Genomic DNA, 13,138 nt, shown 5'->3' on the forward strand with positions numbered 1-13,138 from the left:
TTCATGTCTATAATGCATGCCGCGACTGAGCCAAAGAAAAACCCAAACCGATGATAACCATGAACAATGTCTTAGAAGTAAAGACCCAAACCTATTAATATTCATTTATTAAAATAAAAGATAAATCATCTTTAGTAGCATAAAATATATAATCCCATTCAGTTTTTCCAACCAGTAAATAATTTTTATTTGTTTTAAGGGAAGTAGAAAGGAGGATAACTCCTAATAATTTTTAGCCGGACCATTTGAACATACGTATTTATTTGTTGGTAAATTCACAAAGGCGTTGATATAAATAAAATGCCAGTGTTTGTACTTAACACGAACCTGCCAGCAGGAAAAATTCCAAAATCTTTTTTGGCAGATACGTCAAGTCTTGTTGCAAAGGAATTAGGAAAACCTGAAGAGGTAGGAAAAACCTTAGACTGTTTCAGTCCATTGTCCTTGACATGCATTTAATTTATATGTATGAAATGGCATGACAGATCAGATGAAGAGTTGATTTTATGCATTTTAATATTTATCTTAAGAACTTAGGTATTAGACTATAATAAGACATGAACATTTAAAGAAAAGAAAAACAACAAACGAATTTAGGTGATAAACTGCCTCAATCAGAAAAATGTCATTCCTTCTATCGCCAGTGATAATAGTGTTCTGTTCTTTACACAATTTTTAGATATGAAGGATTCTGAAATTTTGTTTGTTCATTTTCTGCTGCGGAAACGTTGACAAGTATGTAAGCTTAGGTTGAGCACAAGTGTCGTAAACCACAAACCTGTACACGTCCGTGTGTAAAGGAAGCCACTGCCAAATAAATAAGACAAAAATTAAAATGATCACGATCTATAGAAAAAATCAAAACCTTTGATCATGAACTGTATTTTATATTATAAAAGGAAAAAAAAAAATGCTTTAAACGTGGAAAGAAAGAATTAATATGTCAGCTCCGGTTTCTCTTTTTGATGCACGGGTGGTTACAATGGGGGAAGGGGATGAAGGGGGAGTTGGTGTTTTACACCAAGCCAGCAACTAAAACTATACAACAGCAAGGCAGCCAGCCCCGTAAATGGATGCCTCATGCAGAGGAAGAATAGCGTGGCAGAGATGAGAGCTGAACCCAGGACAGCCAACCCTCACTGTATTGGTGACAGGCGCTAACCGTTGGGCGACCAGACCGCCCCATCTGAACGGGGTGGCGCCTGGTTCGATAACTTTGATTGCATCAAACTTCCCCCAGTGGATTCAGCTGGGTGGAATGGCTACCTAACTTTTTAGACAGTTGGGGATATTAAAGCAGCCGGTTAAAGGAGAGGGGCACTGCTCATACATAAAGCTAGCCCCGAGAAAAGTGAGGTATTAAACACTGTGTAATAACATAGAATTCTCATCGCGTCAAGTGCGCAGTGCACAGGAGATAAATAATTATTTAAAAAAACATTACTTCATAAAGCTTTATAAAATTCATGATTAGATTATTGAGTTAAAACCACTGAGTTACAGAAAAATAAGTATTTTACAGTTTACAAATATGCCATATTTTAAAGATCTAATGATTTTTAGTTTTAGCTGTTGCACTACCTGGTACCAGTATACTATAAAATCATCATAATGAGCAATACTATGTCACATCTTTAGTGTGAACTGTGAAGGGATGTCAAACACTTCTAAAGTGGAAAGTATGTAAAAGCATAAACCTTTGTTGACCTTGACATAGCAATGAACACAATTAACTTGACTTTCATGCTGTCATATTTCTTGGATTTAACAAGTATGTAAATGTTTTTATTGTTGCAGTATGTATCTGTGCGTGTCAGCCCAGGCCAGATGATGATTTTTGGTGGGACCGATGATCCATGTGGCATGGTAGAGCTGGAAAGTCTGGGGTCAGTCGGAGGTGCAAAAAACAAGCGTCTGATTGCAGCCATTGGGCATCACATACAGGAGGCTCTTGGCATCCCTCAGGACAGGTCTGAATTCTCCCCTCTTACTCTCCACCCACACCCCCCATCATGCTTTACAAAATTTTGAATTTTACTTTTTAACGTTGACATTTTAAAGTTTATGCAGCATGATAAAAGTGCAAGAAGTGAGCTTTACTGGCTAGGCCCACTTCTTTGCTAGACATTTTGGGGACAAAAGCAATAATTGCCTTAATTTTCCGTCAGAATATATTTGAATGGATGCAATAAGTGCATCTGTACATGCTGTCTTTATGTGCGTGTCTGCATGTGTGTGCACATTCATGCATACTTGTCCAGACATATACATGTGTATATACATGTTAAAGTGTGGACAGGAACGAATTAAGTAATTCTGTCATTGAAAGATAAAACATCTTGTGAAAAAGAAAATGCCACAAACAGGACAAGATGGCCATGATAAGCAAACATTTTAATTATTGTTTTGTGTAATCGCAACATTTCCATCACAGATTAAAATATAACAGTACTTTACACTTACAGTATTCAAGGAAAGAAGGATTCATAGGGGACTTCCCACAGTCACAATAAATACGCTTCTCTGTTACTACAAAAAAGTTTCTTTTTCTTCATCATTGTCATTATAGCCTACACAAACATGCATACTCTACACTCAAAAACACATGCAGAAGAGGCAAAAATATTGCAATTTTATAAACAGTTAAAAAGTATTTTTGTACAATAAATTGTAATAATAAATTACAAATCATACAAATCCATTGTCACCTGGTGACAAATATTTTTCTGAATGTGCAGATAGTTTGTAAATAAAGACATTTTCAGTAGCAATTTGGGTTTTTATGTAAAGAGAACCCAAACTATTCGGCACATAATGTTTTTCATTTTGGCAAGAAATGATAATCATTTATGACATAAATGTCTGCGTATGACCAATTTTAGATGGGTATGGCATTTATAAAACAAACTTCTTATAGTAAGCATTTAATTGCTTGACAGCATGCTGTTGATAATTATTGATATAAAGCTACACTGTTTCAGGTTTTACATCAAGATCACAGATGTACCTCGTGAGAATCTTGGATTCAATGGAAAGACTTTTTGAATTCATTCCAGAAATCCTGAATCTTTGTAATGTCTTTCTGCTATTAAGACAGAGTAGTCACAGCAGTTTGAGCTGAGACAAATTTTACTGTTACATAAATTGTTATATATATTAGTTGTAAGTTGAACCAAGTCATTGATTAAGTTTCTGATTTGCTGTAATTCCTTAAATCCTACTCAAAACTGTAATTGGCTTAGAGTACTTTGGGTCTTTTTTATTTAATTTTTAAGATGCTTAGGTGTTGATTTAGAATATAGATGTGTAGATGTTACTTACCAAACATTCACAAGACCTTTTGTTAAAAAAGCATCTGATCATTTTTTGAAAAAAAGTTAGTTTTAACTACAAAATCATGTTTATATGATTAGAGGAATTAGAAAGCATTTGGTTTGAATGTCATCTAATAGTACAAAGATTTTCAGTCGTCTTATGTCTGACCTCTCATAACTGCCTCATGACAAGAGTTCTCTTAATGATAGTAAAAATGTTCAAAAACTAGATGCTTTTAAAACTCACAGTGAGACATTAGTGTATCAATGTCTGACAGAAAATAAAATGTACTAAATTGTGCTATTAAAATTATTACCATCATGATCTTGCAAATGATTGACTTTGTATGTGAGACCATTTGTCACTAGTCTTATTTGACACATGAGCACAATTGTTGTGACTAATTTTAATTTATTTACTGTTCCATTGGAAAGGAATAAGAGCGCTAAATTTTATTAAGAAGAAAGATGGCACATGCCAGGATTTTATATATATATAGAAAATTATTAATTTTTGTGTGTACACGAAGCATAGAAGTATTTTGATAAATTTAATGTTATGAGAGAAGAAAAGCAATAATAGAGATAGGTGACTAAAATTCACTGTTTTTTTAAGGCACAACCTTTCAGATTCATAATGATTCAGGTTTGTATGTTAGTTCATGTTTTTGATGCTTTTTCATTGACTGTCAGTTCGTTTGTAGTCTTTGATGTGCAGTTCATGGGAAATGTGTTTTACAAATTCAATTATTATAATTAAATATTTGCATGTTAGAAACTTTTCGTGCAAGAGTTTTGGTTTCAATGTGTTCATCTATCACTACTTCTCAAAAGGTATAGACTGGAGAAAGGAATATGCATACAGCTCGCAGATGTAAACATGGCATTATATTCTAGACATGGGTCAAGTCAAAAATGTCAAATAAATTTTGCATTTATTGCAAAAAGTTTTACATGAACCTTCATTAGCAAAGAAGGAACAAGAAAAAATAAGGTGCAGATTGTAATTGACACACTGTTGTTTATGCTGATGTTAGTGGCTAGTCTAATGTCAGTTAATTCATGATCTGTACTCAGGTAGTCTCCCTGTAGAGATTCTTGGGGCCTTTATAGTAACAACAGTTACCATGGTGATCCTGACGTGATGTAGGTTAACAGCATCACCATTAGCACTAAATAGGCATCTCCTTTTCTCCAAACAGCTGCACCTGAAAGGATGGGAAAAACTGAATAATTTCTTGTGTTCTCCTTTTTTTCTTGCTGTCTTGACACCACCCAAATTCTCTCTCTCCTTTTTTCTCAGCTTTGTGTACAAGTTCCAAGGCCATTATAGTCACTGAAGAAAACATGGATGAGGCAAAGCATCACACTATTGTCAGAATCTGATTTTTAGTTTCCACCATGCACTACCCACAATAACAAGGGCAGAAAACAATAGTAATCCATTATGAAAGTTTTATGTAATAACTGCACTATGGAGGGAATTGCGAAGCATTAGCTTTCCAGCTTGTAAGAGTTTGAATGGGAGGAGGAAGAAGAAATACCTTTGCAGCTTAAGCTTGAAAAGCTTTTGTGCCCATTGCTGTGCTTTCCAGCTTTTGTATAATTCACGGATTTGATGAGCTCATGTCGGCTGCTGCCCTGTAGATCAATAACAAACACCACTCTCGGTTCCTTCCTTGCTTCTGCAGGTGCTCAGGTAGGCTGGTGTAACAGTCACTGCGCTGACTACTGCTCATGCAGGCCGGCACATTTGAGAGGCACTCCTCGAACTGCAGCAAGTGACTATAACACAAAGTACCCCTCAGTGCTGTCATAACAATGTTGTAGAATCAGTTTTACACAACTTTGTTTCAGTCTCTCATCTGCTCACCCATGCCAGTGCTGAACATATGCTGCTCAAATTGGACCTACAGGATGTGTGTGGTGGAATGTTGCCTGCAACCTTAATACATGTGCACATTCAAAAGAAAATATTATCTACTTTAACTTTATATACGTCTTTAAATATATGCATTGAATCAGATATATCATTGGTTCCTTGTATGAACAAGTCAATAAACTGTATAAAATGATGTAGAGTACAGTATAACAAAAGTTCAGTTTATTTAGAAAGCAACACTTACAACAAAACTATCTCCCAAACTTGCAATGTGTGACATTACAATGGGCAACTCAGATTATGCATAAAGACAGCAGCCTAAAATGTAAACACGACATGGAGAAGGGTTTAAAAAATACACTCACATGCATGATGAAATATTCATTGTGGCGGAATGATAACTTGTGTTTGGCTGGTTTGTGGTCAGCTTTGCAGGCAGACATGTTTGTAACAGAGATTTCTGTAGCAGCAAGAGATCTGTAACATATGTATAATGCTGTAACAGCCATGGAACAATTACATAAGTGTAACAGATCTGTAACATGTAATGCTATAACAAAGAGAACAATTATGTGAGACATGTAACTAAGAGATCTCTAACATATAATGATGTAACAGCTGTAGAGTACTGTAAATTTCGGTCCATTAAGTGCACCTGTTGATAAACCGCACCCATTAAATTAAAAGAAAAAAAATCTTCCTCTTTCGCAAATAAGCTGAAAATATATGCAACTTAAAAGTTGCATCGTATATGTTGTGTCTCATTATCGGCATGATGAGGGTGTGTGCTTCCGCAACTGATCTGGATGCTTCAATTGTATGTAGTTTAAATTTAAAAATACGAACAGTTAATTAACAGTATTATTACTGTAACAATGTTAACAGTTAACACTTTAACATGGAACTCATCAAAAATTTAATCTGAAAAATTCACAAACAAGCCACATCACTGTTTAAGCTGCAGGGTTTAAAGCTGGAAAATCTGTAAGATCTGCATTGTAATAGCAAAATGTAACATCTGCAGTAATCACTAATACTTCCTTATTTCCATTAACTGACAGCTACAGGCCTCTAGCAGTTACTATTATGTATGCACACTGTCTTTGTAAAGCACTTAAATCCACTTTATGGTAGGATAAGGCATTATATAAATCAACATATTAGTCCTTAATGTAGATGGTTTTCCAGCTGTCTATGACTGCAGAGTTCATTAAATAAGGGGAACAAATCTGACTGAAAGGTCAGATTTGCCTTAGCATTACTTGTGACTGATAAAAAATGTTATATTAGTCCAAAGAGAAGTATTACCTCGTGTGCTGCTTCTACAGATTATTTACAATGTCTAAACTGCACAAGTTTCATCATCAATGTCGTTGATTCATGATTTCATGGCTCTCTAAAGTGTGACAGAAAGCGGAGATAAAGAGCATGTAGTGTCCTCCACACTTACCCACTGTTGTATGGATGGTTGTAGTGGTAACAGTAGTAGTAGTAGCAGATGTGGTTGTTGGTGTAGTGGTAGTGGTGGTTGAAGGAGTAGTCATGGGGTTGCTTGTGGTTGATGGAGTGGTTGTTGTTGTAGTTGTTGACATTGTGGTGGTGGGAGGTGTTGTGGTGGCGGAAGGTGTTGTTGAGGTGGGAGATGTTGTAGTGGTGGAAGGTATTGTGGTGGTGGTGGGAGATTTTGTGGTGTTGGAAGGTGTTGTGGGGGTGAGAGGTGTTGAGGTAGCTGGCATCATTGTGGTGGTGGTAGTAGGAGTTGTGATCATTGTAGTGGTAGCTGTTGTCGTGGCACACTGATTCTGTGCTGATGTAAGACCAGGGATGAGCCTGTCTGCCAATTGACCGATGTCATCACATTGAAGACCTTCCACCTTACTTTCCAGACAGGAAGTGACGTCCCACACTTGCCTGCAGCAAAGTAGGGAACAGGGTTATATCCCACATCTATAACTACTATGACCATCAGATAAACTGAAAGATTTGAAAAGAAACATAAGCAACCTATTAACCCTACTTGGTCAAGATGGCTCTTGATATTACGACCAGCTAATCATGTCATCTCATTGTTTTCTGCAATTCTCTGAGTATTGCTGAATGAAACAACAACAATAATAATAATAAGGAAATACTGAAAACGTTGTAAGATCAACTGACATGCAAGTGTAGTTTGTGGGAGTCCAGCTGTACTTTTGTGCGCAGTATTCCAGTGAAAGCAAGACTAGATGGAGCTCCTGGCATTTCCACTCACAGACATTCTGTCCGTCCGGCGACAGGTTTTGTTTCAGGAGCTGGACCAGCATGTCGCGGGCCAGTGGGCACGTGACGCATTGCAGTGCAGCTTCATGGTACCTGCAGGTAATCAAGACAGGTACTTAACACAGGTGCACGCCACAAACGGGTGCAATCATCATCACACCCCCTGACACAATGCATGATATCCATTTATGAAACAATGTGCCTGTGTGGTTGCGAGCTCGCTCGTTGTTATAAATTTCATTTCATGTACAGCAGTGGTACACCTTCCTCCTCACCCTAAAAATGGCTTTATATTTGTCATAAATAGGTAAAAAAAAAAAAAATGACAGGAGAAATTCAACAGCTCAAAGCCCACACACACATACACACCTTTATGAGAGTTCTCAAATAAATCGTGAGGCTGGGTTAGTATTTATATGCAACTTAAATTAGTGAGGGTCAGATTAAAGATTAATTAGTAATGCAAAGATGCGTTCTACACGTGTCAGTATATATATAAATCAATGTCATCTCCATTTCAATTTCACAGCTTCAAACTTGCGCCACAGACATTTGACTGCAGCCTCGCTGACCCTCCAGCACCTGGAGACTCACCTGCACAACTGAGAAAGAGGCCGCGAGGTGTTGGCCAGTATGCCAGCGCACCAAAAAGCGTGTTGGTAGCTTGGACACGCTGTCAACAGATCAACATGTAAACAAGTCAACAGAAAGTAAGATTTCTGAGCTGTACTCACTATGGCGTGTGAAAATTAATAAAGTTTATACATGTGAACCATTTCATTCTTTCGTTCCTTCCTTTTTTGTTTCAGTAAAGAAATATTATTTTGGTGGTTAACATTTACTTACGAAAGAAGTAAGAATGAAATACAAATATACTTATTTGTACATACATACATAGTTACCTACCATTTTCACAGGTAATTCTGGCGTCGTTGTTGACTTTGTCCAACATTTCCCTCGCAACCACCAGCTCTCGGTTGTTGACACCGCAGCCTGCAGTTTGGTTGTTAAAACACTCCAATAGCAGGTCGCCTTTCACGCTGGCACTGAGACGAACACATGCATACACAAACAGTAAATAAGAATACTCACACACCCAATCATGAAATACACTTGGACGCTCACTCCCATGCACAGTTGATTAAACAAAGGTAAATGTTGTAGTGGGGTAAGGTGTTTGGGCCTTAATTTATCCGGAATCCATTTTTGGCAAGGATGGTGACCATCTTCTCTCCCTCACTGATGACCTGAAGGAGTCAGGTATATGTACTATATACTATACTATGGCTGGGTAAATAAAGGTAGACTGCATCACACGAGAATCGAATCGGACAAGGTTCTGATGATTTGGGTGCTAAGAGGGGAGAAAGGTTTTTATCTTGACAGTAAATAAATCAGGAAAGACTTTTTTGTAAGGGGTGGGGATGGGAGGAAGGAGATGAGCTAAAGTCATCTTGTGATCTGTTGTGAGACTTCTTAAGAGGGTTAACACATGCACACACAGACATACACACCTACAGACACGCTGGCACTCACACACACACGCGTGCACTGCCCACGTGAACTCACATGCAGACTGACACGAGTGTGTCCTGGTCCCTGGAGGCCAAGTCCACTGTCTCCTGTAACTGTCCCACACAGCTCCTTGCTCTGGCCAGGTTACACAGGCCGGGGTCAGCAGAAGACATGGCCGTGCTGAATGGACCAATGGACGTATCTGACGGGGCCGTGCTGAATGGACCAGTGGACGTATCTGACGGGGCCGTGCTGAATGGACCAGTGGACGTATCTGACGGGGCCGTGCTGAATGGACCAATGGACGTATCTGACGGGGCCGTGCTGAATGGACCAGTGGACGTATCTGACGGGGCCGTGCTGAATGGACCAGTGGACGTATCTGACGGGCCGTGCTGAATGGACCAATGGACGTATCTGACGGGGCCGTGCTGAATGGACCAGTGGACGTATCTGACGGGGCCGTGCTGGATGGACCAGTGGACGTATCTGACGGGGCCGTGCTGAATGGACCAGTGGACGTATCTGACAGGGCCGTGCTGGGTGGACCAGTGGACGTATCTGACAGGGCCGTGCTGAATGGACCAGTGGACGTATCTGACGGGGCCGTGCTGAATGGACCAGTGGACGTATCTGACAGGGCCGTGCTGGGTGGACCAGTGGACGTATCTGACGGGGCCGTGCTAAATGGACCAATGGACGTATCTGACGGGGCCGTGCTGAATGGACCAGTGGACGTATCTGACGGGCCGTGCTGAATGGACCAGTGGACGTATCTGACGGGGCCGTGCTGGGTGGACCAGTGGACGCATCTGACAGAACCGTGCTGGATGGACCAGTGGACGTATCTGACGTGGCCGTGCTGGATGGACCAGTGGACGTATCTGACGTGGCCGTGCTGGATGGACCAGTGGACGTATCTGACGTGGCCGTGCTGGATGGACCAGTGGACGTATCTGACGTGGCCGTGCTGGATGGACCAGTGGACGTATCTGACAGAACCGTGCTGGGTGGACCAGTGGACGTATCTGACGGGGCCGTGATGGGTGGACCAGAAGATGAACTGGACGGTGCAGTCAACGGACTTGCTGTGGCCCATTCTATTGTAGCACCGTTTTGTGACGTCACGCCGGGCACAGCCGGCAGGTCAAAGGTTGTCGACCCGCTGGTGGCACCAGAGACTACTTCGGTGGTGACTGCAACTGATCGGTCAGTCAACCAGCTACGTTAATGTAAATAATAGTGTTTTAATTTTAATGAGACAATATAATTATATTTCATTATGTTATCATGTTTAAAGAAAATAGACACAAACAGCTCTCAGTCAATCTCGCCATCAGGAACCCCCATACTAAGCTCATTATTAGTAGATTATCACCCTTAATTAACTGGCCGAGACAGAGAGCAGCTAATGTCACCTGGACGAGGCACGCAGCCCTCCTCGTACAACTTCTCCTTGAAGGAGCTTGGCAAGATGGCTAGAAACAGGGACTCTCTCAACTCCTCGCACCTTACTTTGGCCACGCAGTCCTTGAGTATCTGTGAATAATGACTACAACAATCCCACAACATTAATTCTAAATTTACAATAACAGGATTTGTTGTTTAGACGACAAATTTATCAAACTTTAAAGAAGCTGCCACGGAAGACATTTTCTTCTTCTGGAGTTGTTTTGTTTAATTCTGTTATTTTTTTTTATTTTATTCTTCCCAGTTGCCATAATTTTTTATTTTTAAAGTATATTTTTTTCTCATCACTCGTACCTTTTATTTTAATTTTCCTTATTTATTTACTTTCCTTACATTTTTTTTCGCTATCTGACACTGTCACTAAACTATATCCTCACCCACTAGGTTTGTTGGACCCTGTTTTCTTTTGAACAGCTACTATCCTTTATACATCGACTCTGCGACATTTAATTCCTGAATTTCTTTATATTTCTCAGTTTACTAAATTAACAATAAAACTGCTAATTTCCTGTCAGAATTTAAAAAAATACAATTCTCACCTACAGTATTTTGCTGTGCTGTCCTTTGAGTGGACTCTACTGATGCAATCCTTTAAGTTTAGAAACTCCTCGCATTCTGGAGACAGAGAAATGGTTAACACAGAATAAGTTATTGTAATGGTTAAGGTTGTCTATGGTGACAAACTGTTCCTTGTTCGACAATAGACCAAGGGGAAGAGAAAGTTTATAACTGAGCTTTTTCTTCTTTAATTACTTTTTCTTCTTCAACGAAATATTTTCCATCCATTATTCTCTTCGGTCATCACCATCTCCATAATCCGAGTTGTTGCTGTCTTTGCCATCACTTCTGGTTTTAAATGAACTTACCTTTATGACAGAGATCTGTCAGCTTTTTCTTCACATCTTTGGCTTCTGGGATGTTTTTCTGTCTGTCGGCCCTACATTTGCCGGTGAATAGACCTTCTGCACTCATTAATTCTCTGTCAGACATAAGCACACTGAATTTTGATTGTCACTGCAGGTTCCTGTCAACAATGGTTAAAGTGCACAAAGCGCTTTCAAGACAATAATTTGCAGAAGTAATAAATAGAATTAAAAAATTGGGATTAGGAATGTCTTTCAGATTGATATAGCTGGCTTCTATCTCACACACACACCAAGCCCAACGACGAACCTGCAAAGATTGATGAGCTCATCAGGCGAGGGTCTGTCTCCACTGATGGTCATGAACTCCATCCGGGTCTTCATAGCCTTGACTGCGTCTCGTTGCTGGTCAACATCGCAGGAGGTGACTCCAACGGCAACAAGCCAACCTGAGAACAGAACACAACATTTATATCACTGTTTGGTAAAAGAGCATTAACTTCAAGAAGACATCAAATGCACTTTCAACATATATCATCGTCAGCCATTATCATTAAACACCCACGTACGCATTCAGTGTAGGAAACTGGAGAAAACCCCAAGAAAACCACCGATTGTCTGCTTTGCGAACAAATGTGATAGCCAGTGAGATAAAAATCGGAGCCGAGATCCGAACCCACGACATTTATCATCGTGGTGATAATGCTTTAGCCACTGCTACACCAACCCCTACACACCCAACTACATCCTAAGCCATGCAGTCAAAGATTAGTCGAGTGAAGAACTCACCAAGCTGGACTATCACCAAACATTGCATCATTCTTCTTCCTCGTCGTTTTATCACCTCCTAGCTTGATGTGGAGATCTTCGTGAGCACTCAGAATCAACAAGATGCGAGGGAGGGGTGCTCTATATTTATCATAAACTCTTATCCCCACCACCGCTAACAGCAACGATGACAAGACCAACAGCAAGAAGACGAACAACAAAAGTCCGAGCGTTGTGGTCGATGCCGACGAGGCTATCATGTGAGCGAAACGGTTTTATGATGAGGAAGCTTTAGGACTGTTTGAGTTCCGGTCGCAGTGAAGAAGTCGACATTTTGTGTTCTATATTTGGCAGTGCTTAACGGCTTTTGTGATGATGTCATTCAACGAGTGGTTTAGAACCAGGCGTAGATAGTGAAAGATTCTGAAGTATGGGTGTGTGCTGTAGTCTCCATGCACACATAAGTCTGTGGTCAAATTTTAGTAGGCTGATTACAGAAGAAAAATGCACCAACGAATGAATGAAAGTAGGAACAAATAGAATATTGATCAATCAATCAATCAATCAATCAATCAATCAATCAATCAATCAATCAATCAATCAATCAATCAATCAATGTACTTTCTTTCAAAACTAGTACATTTGCACCTGATCATGAGACATGAATTCATTGAATTAATCCTAAAGCTTTGTTGCCTCTCCCACTCGAGGTAAAGTCTTTTTATACTCATATAACTGCTTTATAACTATTATGGGGATGTATTAATGTGTTAATATGTGTGATCCCCATGTATGACCAATTATGGCGAAGTTAGGAATGAGGATCACATGCATTTTGAGCAACAGAAGAAAAATAAGTAATTAAAAGTAGCGCACAAGTTTCGGATTTCGGATTGCACCGACTCCTGCTTCTTCTGTGTGGGACCTAAATTTTCTGCTTTATCTTGACATCTTGTGTTTCTCTTGAACTGGGGTAGGTTGTGCTAGAGGTCAATGGGTCCGGAATACTGCACATATTGTAAACTACTGTATTTGCTATAGGGGCAAGTAAACAGGAGTAAATGACT

At 39.7% G+C, this 13,138-nt stretch overlaps 2 protein-coding genes across 4 annotated transcripts; one reads left to right on the forward strand and one right to left on the reverse strand.

Moving 5' to 3' along the window:
- The first annotated feature begins 212 nt into the window (after positions 1-212).
- LOC112561180 (macrophage migration inhibitory factor homolog) lies at positions 213-4,092 on the forward strand. The gene is made up of 3 exons (XM_025233493.1): positions 213-408; positions 1,798-1,970; positions 2,982-4,092. Exons 1-3 carry the CDS (start codon positions 301-303, stop codon positions 3,043-3,045), a joined length of 345 nt encoding a protein of 114 aa, XP_025089278.1. The 5' UTR covers positions 213-300; the 3' UTR covers positions 3,046-4,092.
- Positions 4,093-4,249: 157 nt separating this feature from the next.
- Positions 4,250-12,594, reverse strand: LOC112561159 (integumentary mucin C.1-like). Of its 3 annotated transcripts, XM_025233458.1 has the most exons (8): positions 9,025-9,278; positions 8,362-8,501; positions 8,050-8,128; positions 7,354-7,548; positions 6,647-7,107; positions 5,562-5,673; positions 4,859-5,099; positions 4,250-4,522 (listed from the first exon to the last, which is right to left on the reverse strand). In XM_025233458.1, the coding sequence occupies exons 1-7, from the start codon at positions 9,141-9,143 to the stop codon at positions 4,922-4,924; spliced, it is 1,284 nt and encodes a 427-aa protein (XP_025089243.1). In that variant the 5' UTR covers positions 9,144-9,278; the 3' UTR covers positions 4,250-4,522; positions 4,859-4,921. The 3 variants fall into 3 exon arrangements, with proteins under 3 accessions (XP_025089243.1, XP_025089244.1, XP_025089242.1); XM_025233459.1 differs by lacking the exon at positions 4,250-4,522 and having other exon boundaries at positions 4,963-5,259; XM_025233457.1 differs by lacking the exons at positions 4,250-4,522; positions 4,859-5,099; positions 5,562-5,673; ... (1 more) ...; positions 7,354-7,548; positions 8,050-8,128 and adding exons at positions 10,389-10,522; positions 10,980-11,055; positions 11,307-11,419; positions 11,614-11,752; positions 12,093-12,594 and having other exon boundaries at positions 8,365-8,501; positions 9,025-10,172.
- Positions 12,595-13,138: the final 544 nt, after the last annotated feature.

This window comes from Pomacea canaliculata, linkage group LG4 (assembly GCF_003073045.1).
Source record: "Pomacea canaliculata isolate SZHN2017 linkage group LG4, ASM307304v1, whole genome shotgun sequence".
NCBI lineage: Eukaryota > Metazoa > Mollusca > Gastropoda > Architaenioglossa > Ampullariidae > Pomacea > Pomacea canaliculata.